Source organism: Amblyomma maculatum, chromosome 1 (genome assembly GCF_055883805.1).
Source record: "Amblyomma maculatum isolate TAMU_Amacu chromosome 1, ASM5588380v1, whole genome shotgun sequence".
Classification (NCBI taxonomy): domain Eukaryota; kingdom Metazoa; phylum Arthropoda; class Arachnida; order Ixodida; family Ixodidae; genus Amblyomma; species Amblyomma maculatum.
Genome location: NC_139344.1, coordinates 445,757,110 through 445,776,309, shown reverse-complemented (window position 1 = coordinate 445,776,309; position 19,200 = coordinate 445,757,110). Strand labels below are relative to the sequence as shown.

The following is a 19,200-nucleotide window of genomic DNA, read 5'->3' as shown; positions in this document are numbered from 1 at the left end:
ACGGGAGAAAAATTGAATTTTAGAGCGCAGCTCTTTGGCGCTCGTTCCTGGGTTTCGCGTCGGCGTCGGCCTCGTAACCAGCGCCTCCCCACTTTCATCCCCCCAGTTCGAGCCGGCGCTTGGCAACCGAAGCCTCGCAGGAAGCGCGGAGCAGCCGGAGAACACAAGGAAAGGAAGGGGGTTTGGGGGGGAGAGGGATCGCCGGAGGAAGCGCTAGCAGCGACTGTCTGATGCCGCTGCCGCCGCTAGCGAGTCAAGACAACGTGACCGCGTAGATAATAATAATAATTGGTTCACAGGAAGGGAAAGGCGCAGTATCTGTCACACGAGTTTATGGACACCTGAACCGCGTCGTAAGGGAAGGGAGGAAGGTGGGAGTTAAAGTGTAAAGAGAGAAAGAGGAGCCATAGTGGAGGGCTACGGAGTAATTTCGACCACTTGGGGATCTTTAACGTGCGCTGACATCGCACAGCACACGGACGCCTCTTCGTTTCGCCTCCATCGAAACGCAGCCGCCGAGGTCAGGTTCGAACCCGGGTATTCCGGACAGTAGTCGGGCGTCTTACCGCTGTACCACCCCGGCGGGGCATGACCGCGTAGAAAAACTGATTTATTTTTGTAGGAAGGGAAAGGCGCGGTAACTGTCTCACTTGTTTTCTGTGGACACCGCAACCAAGCCGTAAGGGAAGGGAGGAAGGCGAGAGTGAAAGTGGAAAGAGAGAAAGAGGAGTCGTAGTGGAGGGCTACGGAGTAATTTCGACCACCTGGGGATCTTTAACGTGCGCTGACATCGCACAGCACACGGACGCCTCTTCGTATCCCGTTCCTCTCGCTCGTAACGCGTCCCACGGCTGTGACAACCTCGCGAGGCACTTGTATAGATCTCATCTTTGAGAATCAAGCTTTGGTGTACCAAGTCGAACATATATCAGTCTATTTCTCCGACCACAAAGCTTCCTTCATGACTGTCAAGAACTGTTAGTGGAGTCTTTGTTAAAGGAATACGTGTGAAAAATAAAAAAAAAATTTTTGATAGCGCATACATGTGTTGCTCGATTTCTTTGCCTTAATCTATCGAAAAGGTGAAACAGCTTATTTGCTGCGCTCAAATTTCGCATTAGGAAGTAACGGAATCGTCGGTAATTTTTTTCTTGGAAGTCGACAGCCTAGATTTGGCTGAGTGCTTTCTGTTGGTCACGATAAAGTTTCTGATAGAATACGTTCAGGACAAAAGCCCTCTTTCAAGACGCTAAGGAGAGCAGCAAATAATGATTCCGGTATTCCAGCGCCTAAAGTCATTACTGATATGTTACGGAGGATATTCCCTGCGTTCATTGCTGTGGAAAAGGTGAGGTTTCTCAACTGTCTTGCAATTATACCGAAACAGCTTCGTTCATTGCTGGACCCGAGTAAAAAGCCGAGATGCGAATATATTCCCTGCATGCCATTCTTGTTGCAGGCATTTACTGCCTCGTCTCCCTCCATGTCGGCGGCTCGTGGCAGCCGACTGTTCCGACAACATGCTCAAGTTCGCCGCCAAGAAGTACCCGCACCAGAAGATCGAGTATCTGCCACTCGACATCATGGGGGACGTCGATAAGTTCGTGCGGGAACAGGGCCAGTTCCAGAGGGTCTACTCATTCTTCATGCTGCAGTGGGTGAGAGACCAACGGCAGGCCATGCAGAACTTCAGAAAACTCATAGCACCTGGGGGAGAGTTTTTCACCGTTCTGCTAACGACTTCTTACTTCTATGACTTGTTCGAGGTTATGCTGGGACATCCGCATTGGGCAAAGTACAGGGAGGTAAGTTGCGATGTGCTGTGATTCACGACCGCTTATACAGGCAATGAATAAAGCTCCAATCTATTTCCGTGCTCGACAGAAATTGATTGCTTTTAATCAGTCAGTAGGGCTTGCAAACACTCATTTAAAAATGCAACGTGTTGTTTCCCGGAATTTCATGAACACTGGTGAAGTCATAATAATTAATAATTATCATAATATTTATTATGACCGCGCTAGAGTTCATGGACTTGCAGGAAACAACATGTTAACGAAAAGGATTCTGTGACGCTTGCTTGGTTTGGGAGTTTCTGTGTGACCTAGCGTAGAAAATACGCGCGATGCCATATGAAAATTTTTTTTTTTCTCATTTGGATTACAATGTCTCCCACAGCAGTGTCGCAAAGGTTCAGATGCCCGATTACTGTTCGGAGCACCCGAGTTCGAACTCGACTGCCAGCGGCTGCGAATCAATAGAGACGAAACGGAGAGGTGTGTGTGTGTGCTATGCAATTTCATTGCACGTTAAGGATCCACAGGTGGTCGAAATCGCTCCGCAGATCGTCACGATGGCACCCCTTTATCTCTTTCCGCTTTCGCTCCGATCTTCTTCCTTTCCCTTAAAGCGCGGGGCAGGTCATCAGTGATCGAGCGTGACAGATGCTGCGCATTTCTTTCCCTGTAAAGCAATTTATTTGTTACGATGACGGCGATGGCTTTCCGAACGTACGAGCTGAAAACTTTAGTTCCCATGTCGTGGCCCTTTGGGACGAGCAGTTTTATTTCTGTAGTTAAAACACATCAACCACAAATTGCCGGTTCATAATGTCAAAACTAAAGCATCAGTTCACATTTCTCAACAAACATGTCTATGTTACTACGCATCGCAATCAAACTCGGTGCGGCATTATAAATGTGCTTGCTCTAAATGATTTGCTTACTCAAATGATGCTTACGAAGCTAAAATCGAAAATTCCTCTAAACATATGCCGCGTTGCCGCACTGATGACTAATTGGAGCAGCATTCTCTCTTCCTGGCAACTACGCATCATACTATTAAGGTTGTACTTTGGGCTTGTTGGTAACACTGCCCTGGGGTCCGCAATAAACTGTTGGAAGTTAACGCTCGTGTGTGCTCTTGCTTGTTCCTTGTCCTGTCTGTGCGCTATTTTTGCTGACATGTATCAGACATAAAGAAAAAAATTGAATCATCACATTTAGAAAATTTCTGAATTTCTTAGAATGAGCCGATATCGAGGTTCAGTTTCGTAGCGAGGGCTACATCGGGCTACCAGTCGAGCATTTCAGGTGAGCGGGAGAGGTCAGTTGTGCGTCATTATCGGGGTATCCAGAGAGATCCCATAGGTGTGGCGCGCGCTTCATCGCCGCCTCCCCCACGCCGTTCTATCTCCTGAACCGCGCGTCGCATGCACAGCATTGCGTATTAAAGGCGATGAAATAGGCGGCTGTATAACAATACTTAGCATGGATGCAGAGCAGCAGAGTCCAGCCGCTGCTAAACGAAGCAATAGACAAGAGAAGATTAACTCTTGCGATCCTGAGGTTGTTGACTTGCAAATGGCTTCTCAAAAAAAGAGAGAATGAGCTTATTACGGTGCTCGAACAGAGAGAGAACGCCTTCCTATTTCTCTAGCAAGAGAGAGAGAATAGAAAGGAAAAAAAGGATAACTAGGCGACGCCCAGTAGGCTACCCTTAACGTTGGGTGGGGAACAAAGGGAAAAAAAGCAAATGAGTCTGTCACATGTCCAGAGGTCGAAGGGTGTCTGCAGTTGAAGTAATTGGTCAAATTGGCGCGAGCTGCATGTCCAGCTTCCAGGCGTAGACCATGATCGTCTAGTCACGTTTCGGCCGATCAGTGGAAGGTAACTTGCTGCGTCGGCTCTTGTGAATGGCATCTCAACAATGCTGGTTGTATCATGAGCCAATCGAGCAGCATCGTCCGCTAATTCATTGCCAACAATTCCACTCTGGCCTGGTCAAGGAAATTGATACAAATTTGCATGCATAATGTCTGTCATTGATAAACGTACAATGACCACAACAAGTTCAGTCAGGGAAACGTACCTCTTCCTACATACATCGAGGCATAGCCAAGTTAGGCCACTGCGAAGTTTTTTACATCAACATACAGCAGCGTTACTCAATACAATATGCCTGTTACAGCACTAAGTAACCAAAGTTGCGGAGGCTTTCAGTCAAAAACGAATAGAATAAACAAAACATTACAAATCACAAAACTGTGGTTCTGTCGCTGAAGACACCACATTTCTCAAGATCTGTGATGTGCTACGCGCTGTTCCCGCCCCTTGGCCACGTAGAAATGTTTCGAGATTTTGTTAGGTGACCAATATGACATTCCAACCTCAAGTTCAATTTATCCTCAATTTTTAATGTTACCGTGTAAGTTTGGCAGGAAAGAATGGGAATGTTGAGTCCGTATGATATGAATAAATATTTGAAAATCCATGTTTTTCATATTTCCCCACATAATTTTTGAAATCTTTCTTATTGTTTCCATGTGATTTCCACGTAGCCAAACAGAATTCATATATTCTAACATGTCTAATACATAAACTGAGTGTCCCCTCTTTACGCTCCACTGTTGTCCGTTTGTTCCACACTGGCAACATGTATCCAGTTGTGGGTACTATCATATGAAACGTTTTACCATATCGCACTGGCACCATAACTTAAGATGCAAAATCAGGTACGAGTAAGGTTTCATGGTAGCAGTTATTTGTTTTCTTTTATTCAAACAAAAGGGCACTCTTAATAAACAGAGTTTGAAGACGACATTTTAGAAAAGTTTTTGCAGTGTGTAGCGACATGTGATAGTAACTCACTTGACATATGACTTTGCCGCTGGGTTGGCCCTTCATCAATCTGCACAGAAAACAAATGAGAAAAATTATTTTTAAATATCATATTTAATGCTAGAACAAGAGTTATCTTCAAGATAGAAGTTGCACAATATTAGTGCACCATGCAGAACCGCATAGCAAGCGGGGATTTAGGTGGCTAAGATGATACCAGGCGGAAAGAACACTAAAAATGTTTAGGACAAGCTTCTAGCGCCTGGCGCCAGACGTAATTACGTTCCAAATGGACGATTTTGGTTTTTGCTGAGTGTTATTTTAACACAAAATGTCATCCGTTAATCTGCCACCAAAAACTAATAACTTTCGGTAGCACGTTTAGTTGACTTCTGGGACTTTTTTTTTTTTTTTTACTCGTGGTTGCTTCGTCCGTTCTCATGTTCATATTTTTCAGACAAAATTAAAGTTTCTGCTCTCTCTCTACCTTCTTTTCTGCGCAGGCTATCGAAAATTTTTTGCCTGCAATAACTGGTGCCAGAGACGTGCGAGTTTTGAGGAAATACGCAAGGGACCTCGTAGAGATGGCAGACCTCATTCCACTGGCCTGCGAGCTTTTCGCTTACCCTCCTACGAAGCGCACCAAAGATGAATTGATACGTGAGTATCCTGCATGTGGATAACTTCACAATCGGTCGTTATAAGCAGTGAGGAAAAACATTCTTGCTTCCAGAATACTGCAACCCTTATTAGTTACAGAATGCTAACTGTTGTCGAAATAAAATAGGTAAGAGAAATGTTCCAGATGCCTTTGTACATACTTCTTCAGTCCGCTGAGTTACTCGATAAAATGATTGTATCAATATCAAACAGGCAACCTCACAGCTTCCAGTGTCTCGAACGGGGACCTTCTAGCATCGGCTGTTTTCGGCGAACGGTTTCGACAATTCCGTGAAATACAAAGCTTGAAAGGTGAAAAGTATATCTCTAGGAAAATACTAAGCGAAGCGACTGGCATAATGTATTTAAAAAAAATCTTATTTATGTACAGCTATAAGAACTCACTATTATACTTTTATTTAAAACTCAGCTTGGACACGGCAAACGCAGAGCTCCAAGTCATGGACAGAAAATAAACTATTGCAGCCTTTGAAACCAAGAAAAATTAATTTTCTGAAGGCTTGCAGCAGAAGAAAATGTTGCACCTTATTGAAAGCAAAACGTAAACCGAGTGTCTATAATACCTAGGAAACTCACTGCAAGCGACACGCCCCCTGATGATGTGCAGTAGGGATTACAAGGCATAACTCACACTGCATTTCCGCATCGAGAACAGGCTTGAGCCACTGCTTAATGCAAAGAAAAGGACAGTATTTTTCTGCTTCGCGCGATCGTTATTTTTATGATACAAAGTGCATCACACGACAGTGTAGAATAGGGGATTCCGATTGTTTCTTTTGTCACAAAAAAAGCAAGCAGGGTATGTTGCACCTGCGCTAAGTCTGCTGCGCCGATCGAGCGCTCAGTTATGATTCTGTGCAGGAAAAAGCGCCTGATTTCATTGCGTTGCAAGGCTTCAGAAAATGAGTTTTTTCTTTTATCGAAACAAACTTCTGAGGACGAATACGACGCTCCTTAATACGAACTTCGAGTGATATTTGAGCGATTTTGCGATTTATTGGGGCAATCTCACAGTCGCGCATATTGTTTCAACACAGTCGTGTCATCATCCGCTGTATGTGCGTGTGTATGGACTGCTCCGAGATCTAGCACCGCTCGTGCTTTATCTGCATTGCGATCATGGGATATAAGGCCACTACAAAATCAGCGGCGTTTCAGTGGGCTTGCCAGCATGCACGCGATGGGACCTACTAACGGCGCTCATCTTTTCGCCATGAAAGTAGCAAATTACCATTGCCTTTACGCGAAACGATCTTGTTATCGCGCCCTTCTCGTGCTGCGGAGCCCACGACGCACTTGATACTTTGCTTGTGAGTGTGTTTGTATTTTGCGCGAGTTACTGCTATTGGACGGTGACATTGAAAGTAATCCTGGCCCTGCTATCGAGTGTGATGAACTGGTTAACGCTCAGAAGCAATTGCAAAGCGGACAGTCGGAGATTCTTGGCCAACTGAAATCTATTTTGTCCAGTCTGACCGACCACGAAAAACGTTTCGTTGAGCTAAACGCAAACAAGATTGAACAGGACTGTGCTCCTTTGGGTGAAATAAAGTCTCAAATTAAAGGAATCCAATTCACCACACAAGATTGCGTCTTGCAAGTGTCAGCTCTGACTGTCAGTGTTGACGACAGAGAAAACAGGCTGCGTCGCAACAATTTTATCTTCTGTGGGTTACGCCGTGCCCATAATGAATCGTGGAGTGAATCTGCAAACCTAATAGCCATGCTTTGTAAGAAAACTTAGGTATAGACATACAGCCGCGAGATATAGACCATGCACACAGACTGGGTACCTTTGCGGTAAATAAGACGCGTCCCATTATTGCCAGACTCACCTACTTTAACGACCAAGACCAGATCCTATCTCTGGTCAGGAAGCCTAAAGATACCGGCTATGCTATTGCTGTTGACTTTTCACCGTATGTTAGAGCAGCTCGCAAGCATTTAATTGAATTTGGAAAGGCTCATGATCTTAAATTCATACTCCGCTTTGACAAACTGGTCTCTGGCAAGAAAACATGTATTTGATGCCCATTCTGGCACAGTCATTGACCGCACATTCTGGCAATTATTACTGCCTCCAGCAAAACTTACTTCATCGATAAGTCCTCTATCAGTTCTGCTCTAATATGCGCAGCGTTGTTCCAAAGGAAGACTGTGTAATCTTGTTTCTTCGAGCTCATGCAATATCACCCATTTAACTGATACATTACTCCATTCAACCTTTGTCGATTTCGAGATCCTTCCAGAGTTAAGAAACTTCAACATCCTTCGTAAAGACACGAACAATAACTTACGCGGGGGTGGTGTATTAATTGCCCCGAATCATCGTCTGCACTGTACACTAGTGAACTTATCACCCCATTAGAAATGATTTGGTTATCCTGTAACAAATCGCAGCCGCGCACCCTCACTGGCGTCTGTTATCGCCCACCGAATACTGAAGCATCATTTGTATCTCACTTTCATGACGCTTTGAACAACCTTGTAAAGACATACCTAAATAATCCAGTCCTACGTTTCGGTGAATTCAATCGTGCCTCCATCGTCTGGACTGACATTGCTTCCACATTATCGAAAATAACTTTTCTTCCCGATTCGCCAACACGTGGCTCACCTTTGGATTAACACAACTTGTTACTTAGCCAACGCGCACCACTGATCACTCTTCTAGCATTCTTGATTATATATTAACGTCTCACCCTGAAAGCTTTCTCGCAGTTACACACCTGCAAAGGGCCTAAATGATCACGCAGTAATCTTCACTTCATTCACCTGTAATCTGCTCGAAAGTAAAAAAAAAGTCAAAAAGAAACTTACACTTTACGATGATTACTCCAGCATAACTAACGAATTATCCAACTTTTACGAAAGCTTCGCTTCACACTATCAGTCTCGCTCAACCGAATCTAACTGGCTCCTCTTTAAATCTGTGATGCAAAGACTAATTAGGCTATACAATGCAACTATTACAGTAACCGAACGAGTGCAGTCCCCCTGGTTAGACACTAACCTAAAGTGTCTAAATAATAAAAAGTCTCTTCCGCAGTGCTAGAGTCAATAACACTCAACTCGCGTGGGACAAATGTTACTCTGCTGCTAACAACTACGATTCAGTTGCATTAAAGGACAAGCGAAACTTTCACTCCTCTACCTTACCTTTCCTGCCACAAAATTATCCCAAAAGCTCTTGGAAATGTATTTGTCCCAACGAGTCTAATATCATATCTCTTCGGGACCTCGACGGATCTCCTATTCCAAACTCTCAAGTCGCTAATGCATTAAACAACGTGTTTTGTTCTATATTCACCCATGAACCTATAATATCCTCCTGATGCACCTCCTTACAATTATCCTCAGATGGCGGAAATAATCTTCAATCCTAGCGGTATCACTAAAATTACTGACTCGTTAAAGAATACATTTTCTGTTGGGGCTGATGGCATCAAAGCTAAGGTAATAAAGAACACTAAACACATTTGCAGTTTAATCTTGTCTCTCATGTTTCAGCAATCACTAACCACTGGTTATGTCTCAGAAGACTGGCGGATTGGCAAAATAATTGCCGTATTTTGAAAGGCAACAGATGATCTCAAAATAATTATCGACCCATTTCCACCACTTGCGTCTGCTCCAAAATCAAGAAATATCTTATTGATTCAAGCGTGGCTACCTTTTTCTCATAGTTTCTTCCATCCTAATCACCTGGTTTTCGCAAAGGGTGCTCATGTGATACTCAGCTTGTTCTTTTCCTTCATGACCTGCATTCTTCCATTTACCAGAACATTCCTGCAGACGCCTTGTTATTGAATTTTGAAAAGGCATTTGATAGGGTTCCCAGTAAGCTCCTAATACGTAAATGTTCTTATATTATTCTCTATCCACCCGTGGTGGAATTGATTCGAGGATTCCTGGCTAATCGACACAAAATTTTGTACGCAAACTTTCATTCTTCTCCGATGTCTCCTGTTCCCTCTGGAGTATTCCAAGGATCTGTCCATGGGCTTCTTCTCTTGCTAATGTCTGAAATTCGCCTATTCGCTGATGACTGTGTTATATACCGACCAATAACTAATCACGCAGATACTTCAGTCCGGCAAGAAAATATTAGCAAAGTGCTAGCATGGTGTGACTATTGGCTAATGACGCTTAATGTAAGACTTTCCAGCTATCATTCCACCACCGCCGTAACTATGTCGCTCTTACTTATTACATTAACAACAACCCTGTTGCCCTTTCTGACTCGTGTAAATACTTAGGTTCAATACCTATAATCATTTAACCTGAACACGTCATGTTAACAGCATCACTAACTAGGCTAACCGGTTGCTAAGCGATTTACGTCGCAATCTGGCACTTTCACCTTCACTTCTTAAAAAACTTGCCTACAAGGCCCTAATTTGTCCTAAACTAGAATATGCTTGCGCTATTTTTGACCCTCATCATGGGACTCTAATAACAATAATCGAATTCATTCAGAACCACGCCGCCAATTTTTTTTTATCACATTATTCTTACAGCAGCAGTATTATAGCATTAAAAGTTCAGCTTAGCCTTACCCCCTGTAATCTCGTAGTAAAATTTCCCGCCTCATTTTTTCCCATATATTGTATCACTCATTCCCTCCTGTCAACAATGTAATCAGACCACCCTACCGCTATTCCCGCCTTACCCGCCCCAACGTTGTGTACCTCCCGCGCATGTGCACTGTCACACCCCAAAACTAATTTTTGTTTTTACACTTCCAATGATTAGAATCACCGGCCTGACCGTATTGTCACCATCAGTGACCAGTCATGCTTCAAGGCTTCAATAGAAGCCCATCTTTCAAGCCTTCCCTGATAAATCACTTTACTTTTGTCATGTTTGCCCAAATCTCATGTAATGTGCCAGCAAGGGACCATTGAGGTATAATAAATAATAATGCCGCTGACACATATGGCAGCCGTTAGCGCTATATGAAAGGCATCCAAAAATAGCATGGACTCTTTGCTCAATTCTGCCTAGAATCTTCGCCTTTTCTAGTCAAGGCTCGAGCTTGCATGAGTTGACATGGCTGACTAAAATGGCATATATATATATATATATATATATATATATATATATATATATATATATATATATATATATATATATATATATTTATTGCCTTCCATAATTTGTCATCTTCCTTTCTCAACGCGCTTATTATACAGCTCCCCATTTCCCTAATATATAGGACATTCCGCTGGCTTTTGTTAGTGGGGGTATAGAAAGAAAGGCAACAAAATTACAAGGGTCAACGCTGCTGAACCAAATATAGAGCGAAAGCATTAGCTGCGGGTTAACTAGTGCTCTTGTTCTTCTCTTTTTCTATATAAAGCCCCACAAGCCGTATGAGCGTGCCTTAGTATCCTATAGGGGTAACGTGAGTGCCAGGTTCCTAGCAGGCTGATTCTGACATAACCTTCCCATGTGAAACGAGAGACCCAAGTTGGCAGCTCCTGCCAATCGTTTGGGTTGGTAGCCCAGCTCTAACCCTAGGGTAACGTGGGGTGTGACGTCACAGCGTCACGTGGGTAAGGCGTCGCTACCGGCCGCGCTACGCTGAAGGCTCGAAACTCAGAGTAGTATTGATTTCGCAATAAAAACTGCACGGACTTGCTACTGGCTCTGCAGCTGAGGCACATCCGCTGCATCGTGCGGAGAGAAGAAAATAGGAAGGGAAGAAAGAAAAACAGGCAAAGACGCGCGCCGCAACGACCGTTGTCCGCCGACGAAGCAGTGGCGGGTGCATGACGGCCTATAACAAATACAACCACCTGTGGCAGGCTAGCCCCCACATCAAACGGTGAGGACCTACCAGTCCCAGCCGCGTAAGGCCAGGAGCAACCACCCGACTTCTGCAGATCAGGGGTATCTCGTATATCCTCCTTCCACATAACGGAAGAAAGTAAGCTGAGGGTTTTAACCTGCACCCTGGGCGCTCAGCTTCACAAATTTGGTTTATAAGTTTTCTCAACATGTTGTGGGCTGAGAAAACCAGCCGTGTCCTGTGCCTGTTAGCCACCTTCTTCAGAACGCTTGACACTTCGTGTACATAGGGCGTAACTTCAAGTTTCACCGCAGAGGTTCGTGATCAGGGAGTCGTCGCACTGGTGCAGCGTTTTGTCTTTTGGAGGAGGGTTTTATCGCCGGTAGTCAACACCCACGCAGAGATCCAGCATCCAAATGACTGGCAGTTTTATTTTCTAGGCTCGGGTGGATTTGGTGCGGACAGGACTTTCCGAGGGAACTCTATGCATGAAGACGTGATGGGCGCTTTACAAATTTATAATGCGACAATGTGTAAGGAAAGAACTCCTTGGCAGTTTGGGGAAAGTAATCCCAGCATAAATAGTCCACCCTGAACACTAATCGTAAGTCTGAAGACTGCAGTTGTCTCTCAAATGGGAGCTCATGCGCGAAACTTAGGTTACAAACCATAAGGCTAAAAATGCATTTTTGATACTAGACACATAAGCTTGAGGTGGCTTTCAAGATCCAGTGGATCTTGAAAGATAATATGCCACATATCTAAAATTTAAAAAACAGGTCCTGTTAAGAGCAACTGGACTTGTTCGTTCTCCAGAGGAGCTAAAAGAATGTCACATAAGCTAGGATCAACACAGGAATCAATACATTTACTTTCCACTGTAAATAAGGTTGCTGATTAAAATCGATAATTATATACGCCAAAAGAAAAACTATATTGATCGGTTCAATCTGTAATGACATTAAGGTAATTAAGAATTTTTGAAAGTGTTCCCTGAAATAATCACTACTTAGCGAATACGCTATTGAGCAGTTTTTAATGCTCGCAAAACTGTAAAAATTGATATATATCCCCGTATATGGAATAAAAAAATAGTTGAAGTTTGTAAAGCTCATTTTAATAGGGCTTAAAGGTCATTTATAAGCATTAAGGAAGAAATATTTGCACGCAGAGTGACATCCTCAGACCTTAAATACTGACTGCACAATAGGTGCAGGGTAGCTACGTTGAATTTAGTATATTTTGCAAAAAGGAATTTGCATTCTCTCTGAACTTAAATATCGTTGAAAGCGAGCAAATGGTAACGAGTAATTATTGGTTTACTAAACAATTTTAAGAAAAAGACGTCTCGCCAACCTAGTAAAAGAAATAATTCTGACTACGATAGTGGCGGAGTGTTGTCCTGGTTTAATCATTTTCACCAGAATGAAGATATATCACAAGTGCTAACGGGCACTAGCTTAGCCTATCTGCCCTTCATGGCTGTCTGTGGCAGACTTGTCAATAGCAAAAGACTTCAGTTAGACTCAAAATGTATTGTGAGTCGTGCCAGTGAAGACGCGGTAAAAAACGGACAATCATAAGCTTCGCATTCTCGATCTCATTCAACGGCGGCAGGAAGCGTCTTCTATATGCGAAATATTTGAAATACTTTCCCCGCTACTTGTCATTGCATCCAATTCTATTTTCAAGAAATTAAAGCGTTATTCATGCCATAAAAGAGGTAAAAGAAATTTTATTTCACTTTTACGTTTCTACAACATGCTATGGCACCCGACGTCTTCAAGAATCATTGTACGTGGGTGCCGAAATAAATTCGAAGCAGTTCTTCATTCGCATGAAATTCGTGCCTAATGAGTACTACCACATCTACTTTTTTCCTCTAACAAGTTATTGCGCGTGATAGAGGAACATTTGATTAATATTTAGAACTGTGCTCGGACACCCATTGTACCCTCTGCGCTCTGGCCACTGCAAGCTGTCAGCATCCTGTACATTGTGCAGGAAAAAGCTGCTCAAAGATTAAAGCTCTGTTTTTTGGTTTTAAGACAGCTTCAACGGAAAACGAAAAATGTGGTATGTATTTGATTGTAAAACACTTTTTTTTTTGCTTTTCAGAGCATGTAGAAAGAGAGACGTGCTTCACAGTCTCTAGGCAATGCCTAGTAGTGACCTCATTCACCAGTTATTAAACTTCGGTTCCGAGCCAACAAGCACGGCTCCCCACCGCTCGGGAAGAGGTAGCTATATAAATATTATCCGCGAGAAGATATTGCGGCGGATGGTCCGGTGGCGGATCATCTGCGCTGTTCCAAAGCGTGTGGTCGTAAGTGGCTCTTTCGCCGCATTTATGGCAGTTTAGGCTGTACTGGCCAGGGTACAGGTGGGCATGCACAGCTGAATTTAGAAGGGAATATGGAAGCTTGGATGCATTGAAACCACTTTTCTATTTTTACTATTCTTTTCAGGCAATCTTCTATCCTTCAACCCCGTTTACCCCCTGCTCAATGATGAAGAGAAGGAAGAGCTCCGAACGTTTGTGACTGAGTACACAGAGAAGATTTGGGCCGACACACAAGAAGGAAAAGACATGGACCGGAAGGTTGTGGTTGTCCACGCGCAGAAACCTTTTGATTAGGCTGCGTGCATCCTTCTTTTTTTTGCTCTCAACAAACTGCGTCAGTGACGCCAAAAACGTTGATTTAGAGCATTGACTCTTATATCTGCTGGAGAACAGGGGCATCTGTCTGGTGGTAGAATAAACATTTTCCAATCATAATGAGCTGCAAACATTTTTGTAACAACATGTAATCACAGATGACTGCGACGCAACGTTCTTGAGTAACCAATGTATAGACTTAGTGCAATGTGATTTGCCGGTGACCGGGTCGCTACCTACAATACCGAACATTATAAACAAAGAGTAGGCCACAAAATGCTCGCAGTATTCTTCGTTGCATCAATTTTGGTTACGAAGCGTGCATTTAAAACTACATGGACGAACTGCCCCGTCATCATTCTCACATTTTCCTTGTGCGAGGCTTCATGCGAAACTGATCCGAAGCGCAAGAAGCGCATGCAGTGAAGCTTAACCGAGTGCCACGCTACAGAAGAGAAAAAGGTGAACCTGACCAAAGACTGCCTCTTGCTCAGAAACAATACACAGGGTATTACTCTTTTGTCTTACGGGAATGCGGCTCTAACTAACGTATAGGTTGGCTGGAATAGACTAGTGCAGTGCTCAGGCATTGGGCGCGCGGGAGGAAGCGGCACTATACACCGCAGTGTGTTGCAGGCGGGGGGTATGACCATTCAGCATCCACGACGACATCGCAGTTTGGAAAGATGTGCAGGCAACAGGTATTAAATGCATCTATACTTCCATTTCTACATCGGTAGCTCACTTATTCCTTTCCTTTCGTTCGAATATGGCTATTAGGGGAAATACAGTGCCTTTCAGCTGTTCATAACGCAAACCGGAGAAAGTGTGTTTTGTTTTGTTTTGTCGACGAAAGGCATTAAATTCCAATTGAGAGAGGAATGGAAATGATAATAATTGGTTATTGTGGTTGGTATATATGTAAGTGACGCTCAGGTTGGGAAAATAAGTGTTTAAGTCAATTTCAGTAATTATTGCTTTCGACAACTTATTCCTTGAAAGCATGAGGAATCAAGAGTACAGCGAAGGGATCAGAAAGCACAAGCATGACATGTGCGGCAGAAAGTAGCCTAACACAGAGTTCCGCAGGTAAGATTGCAGAATGCCCCGTGTAAAGGGTAGTGCATTCTCTATCTGAGTGGTTTTCAGCCATGAATGTGTCGGCACCCGTTGTGGACGGGTGCTAGTGGGGGGGGGGGACCTTTGAATTGCTGGTGGTTATCTTGTGCAGCGAGCTGTTGCGGAGTTTCGCTGCTGCTGCGAGATAGAAGGACGAGTAGCCTATTGTATAATAATGGGAGGAAATATACGCAAACGTAACAAACGGTAAAGGAATATCAGTCACGGTGATCAACCGATACATACATTGACAGCATGTCCGTGATTGTGCGATTGAGGCGTTCGGTGAAGCCGTTCGTTTTGTATAGGAAAGCGGTGGTGAAGTAGTGCTTAATGGAGCAGTATCGGAAAATTTCTTCGACTACTCGAGCGAGAAAGCAACGGTCACAGTCAGAGAGCAGCTGCGTGAAGCACCGCGGAGCTGGATAACGTCGTGGAGGAGAAACGCGGCTACGTAAGTAGCACAGCTGGTGGGTATCGCTCATGTAATGGCATAGCGCGTAGTGTAGTTCGTAGCCACCGCAATTCATTTATTCCCCTAAGCAGGCAGAGTGAAAGGCCCGAGGACATCAAGGCCAACTCGGTAAAATGAATCTATTGAGAAGTCGATCGGCTGTAGGGATCCAGCAGGTATAACCAAGGGTTTCTTCCGCCGCTGACACCTGTCACAAGAAGCCACGTAACGACGAACAGAGCGGTAGAAGCCTGGCCAAAAGAAGCGCCGGCGGATTCTGTCATAGGTACGAGGTACAACAAGATGACCCGGAATGGGCGCGTCATGCAGCTTCTAAAAAAGCTTTGCACGCAGGTGGTCGGGGACTACAAGCAGAAGCTCAGCGCCATCTGGTCGCATATTCCGCCGATATAAAGTGCCGTTGTGGAGCACAAAAAATGCAAGGGTAGCGTGACGGTGATCAGTGCTGATGGGGTTGATAAAGCCGCAAAGCTTGGGATCTCAGCTCGGCTCATGACGACATGGACAGACATGGACAGTCAGACATGGACAGCACACAGGTGTCATCGTCACACTCGCTTTCAGGCGGCGGATCTACTGGGTTGCGGGAAAGGCAATCGGCATCATTGTGTAGCCGGCCGGACTTGTGAATGACAGAAAAGGTGTATTCCTGAAGACGCAACGCCTACCGCCCTAGACGACCAGTAGGGTCCTTCAGCGTAGAAAGCGACAAATAAGGCGTGGTGGTCGTTAATGACAGAGACAGTTCAGTCGTTCGCTGGTGTCCGATTCTTCGTGACCCTATGGACCATGTCACGCCACGCTTTCCGGTCTCTCACCATCTTCTTAAAATCACATAACTTCATCTGAGCACCTCGAGGATGCCATCTAACCATCGTGTTCGCTGCATATTTCTCTAGCGACTCCTCTCTTCTCATCAGATGACCAAAGTAGCTGAGCTTTAACTTTAGAATTTGACCCTGCAATGAGCAGTCAGCGTTTATGGTCAGTAATATCGACTGATTTGATGCAGTCCAAGGAACTCTCGAGAGTCTCCGCCAGCACCACAATTCAATCGCGTCAATTCTTCGGTGGTCAGCCTTCTTCACAGTCCAACTCTCGAATCCATACATCACAACTGGAAAGACCTTAGCACGTATTTATACGGATCTTGGTTGGCAGACTAATGTCTCTGCTCTTTACTAGGTGGTCAAGGCTAGCCATGGCTCTCTTTCCCAGAAGCGGGCGTCGCCTAATTTAATCGCTGCAGTCTCCTTCCGGGGTAATCTTGGAGCCCAAGAAGAGAAAATCTGTCACAGCTTCCACTTCTTGCCCATTGATGCTCCAGGACTTGATAGGGCAAGACGCCATGATCTTTGCCTTTTTAATATTCAGATTAAGCCCAAAAGTTCTCACCCTCTTGTAAGCGCATCAGAAGTATCTTGAGTTCCACTTCACTGTCTGGCGTTAAAGTGGTATCATCCGCATATCTAAGGTTGCTGATGCGTTTTCCAGCAATCTTCACTCCAGCTGAATACTCGTCCAGACCGCCCTTCCTCATGATGCACTCAGCATATAGGTTAAATAAACGGGGCGACAGTAAGCAGCCTTGTCTCACTCCTTTCTCAATCGGAAACCAATCAGTAAGACCATGCCCCATTCTGACTGTGGCCTCTTGCCCTTCATACAGGTTCCTGAGGAGACAGATGAGGTGAATTGGAACTCCCATCTTTGGAGAGCTTGCCACAATCTACTGTGATATACGCAGTCAAACGCGTTCGCATAATCAATAAAGCAGAAGTAGATTGGTTTCTGGAACTATCTTGCCTTTTCCATGATCCAGCAAAGGTTGGCAATCTGGGCTCTAGTTCCTCTGCCCTTGCGAAACCCAGCTTTTACGTCCGGAAGCTTCCGATCCACATACTGCTGCAGCCTACTTGGAGGATTTTCAACGTCACCTTGCTAGCTTGCGAATTAAGCGCGATCGTGCCTTATTGGAACAATCTTTGACTCTGCCTTTCTTTGGAATGGGGACGTAAACTGATCTCCTCCAATCCTGTGGCCACTGCAGGGTTGTCCAAATCTTCTGTCATAATGTATGCAGAATGTTAACCGCATCATGGTTGAGGTTTTCAAGCAACCCAGCTGGAATGCCATCAATTCCGCTAACTTTGTTCTTAGCAAGGCTGGCTAAGGCCCATTCAACTTCACTCTTCAGGATTCCCGGCTCGAGATGAGATCACAACCGTCTTATGTTGGGTTTGCACATCCTGGTCCTTCTTGTACAGTTTTTCTGTGCATTCCTGCAACCTCTTCTTTATCTCTGAGGCTTCAGTGAGGTCTTTGCCTCGTTTGTCCTTTATCACGCCCAGCTTAGCACAGAAGCTGCCTTTGATATCTTTGATTGTCTTATACAGAGCTCTTGTGTTCCTTACTTGGCTGTTGTCCTCAACTGCTTGGCACTGTATGTTCAGGAAGGCATTCTTATCTCTCGTTGCTCTTTTCTGAAAATCCGCATTGAGAACCTTGTTTCTTTCTCTTTCCCCCGTAACTTTTGCCATCCTCTCCTCAGCTATTTGCAAAACCTCTTCAAATAACCAGTTTGCTTTCTTGAATTTCTTTTGCTTTGGAACTACCTTAATAGCAACTTCTTGTATTATATCGCGAACATCGGTCCGCATCTCTTCAGGCTCTCTGTCTTCAAGAACTAATTCTTGAAATCGATTCCCCACTTCCACAGCATATCCTGACGGAATTTGATCCCGATCATACTTGAAAGACCTTCTAGTTTTCTGCGTTTTCCTCAATCGAAGCTTAATTTTGGCAACAAGAAGCTGATGACCGGTGGCACAATCGGGCCCAGGCCTAGTTTTTACTACTTGTATAGCGCTTCTCCATCTTTGCCGGCAAAGAATATAATCGATCTGATTCCTTTGCCGAGAACGGGTGGCCAAACAAGTAAGGGCGAAATTTCGTAATGGCCCACTCTAGGGCTAAACACTCACGTTCTGTGATCGAATAATTTCGCTCAGCCGCTGAAAGGAGGCGACTGGCATAAGCAATGATGCGAGTGCGGCCCGTCTGCTGTTGGGCGACTATGGCACCAATAACGCGGCCACTGGCGTCGGCGCGTACCTCCGTTCGTGCTGAGGGGTTGAAGTGTGCCAGGATGGGCGGGTTGGTGAGGGTTGCCATGAGTGCAGAAAAGGCTTGAGATTGTTCTTGGCTGCAGCAAAATGGAACGTCGTTCTTCAGAAGCAGTGTCAGTGGACGAGCCGTGTCCGCAAAGTCGGGGATAAACCGCCGAAAATACGAGCAAAGGCCAAGAAAACTACGAACGTCTTTGGTACAGTGGGGTGTAGGAAATGCCTTTACTGCACGAATTTTGTCGGGGTCAGGTTGAACGCCGCCGGTGTTGACAAGCTGTCCGAGCTCTTTGAGTTCACGTCGGCCGAAGTTACACATCTTTGAATTCTGCTGAAGGCCAGCTCTTCGGAAGACTCCAAGAATGGCATCAAGGCGGTGAAGATGGCTCTCGAAGGTCGAGGAAGACAATGACGTCATCGATATAACATAAGCACGTAAAAGAGACTTCATTTTACGCTCGAATGTAGCGGGCGCATTACACAGGACAAAAGGCATCACCTTCAATTGGTACAGGCCATCGGGTGTTACGAAGGCGGTTTTCTCTCGGTCCCGTTAGTCGACCGCGATCTTCCAATAACCGGAACGAAGATCAATCGAAGAGAAATAACTGGAACCGTGCAAACAGTCGAGGGCATCATCTATCCTGGGAAGTGGGTAAACGTCCTTCTTTGCAACTTTGTTGAAGTGTCGGTAATCAACGCAGAACCTCAGGGTATTGTCCTTCTTT

The 19,200-nt window shown here is 44.7% G+C and overlaps 1 protein-coding gene across 1 annotated transcript in view; it reads left to right on the top strand.

Moving 5' to 3' along the window:
* Nucleotides 1-13,732, top strand: part of LOC146209615 (4-vinylphenol methyltransferase 1-like) — a 53,383-nt gene extending 39,651 nt beyond the window's left edge. The window contains exons 3-5 of the mRNA XM_084580683.1: nt 1,460-1,805; nt 5,123-5,279; nt 13,563-13,732. Of these exons, the coding sequence (XP_084436809.1) occupies nt 1,460-1,805; nt 5,123-5,279; nt 13,563-13,732 (673 nt within the window). The remainder of the gene's footprint in view (nt 1-1,459; nt 1,806-5,122; nt 5,280-13,562) is intronic.
* Nucleotides 13,733-19,200: the final 5,468 nt, after the last annotated feature.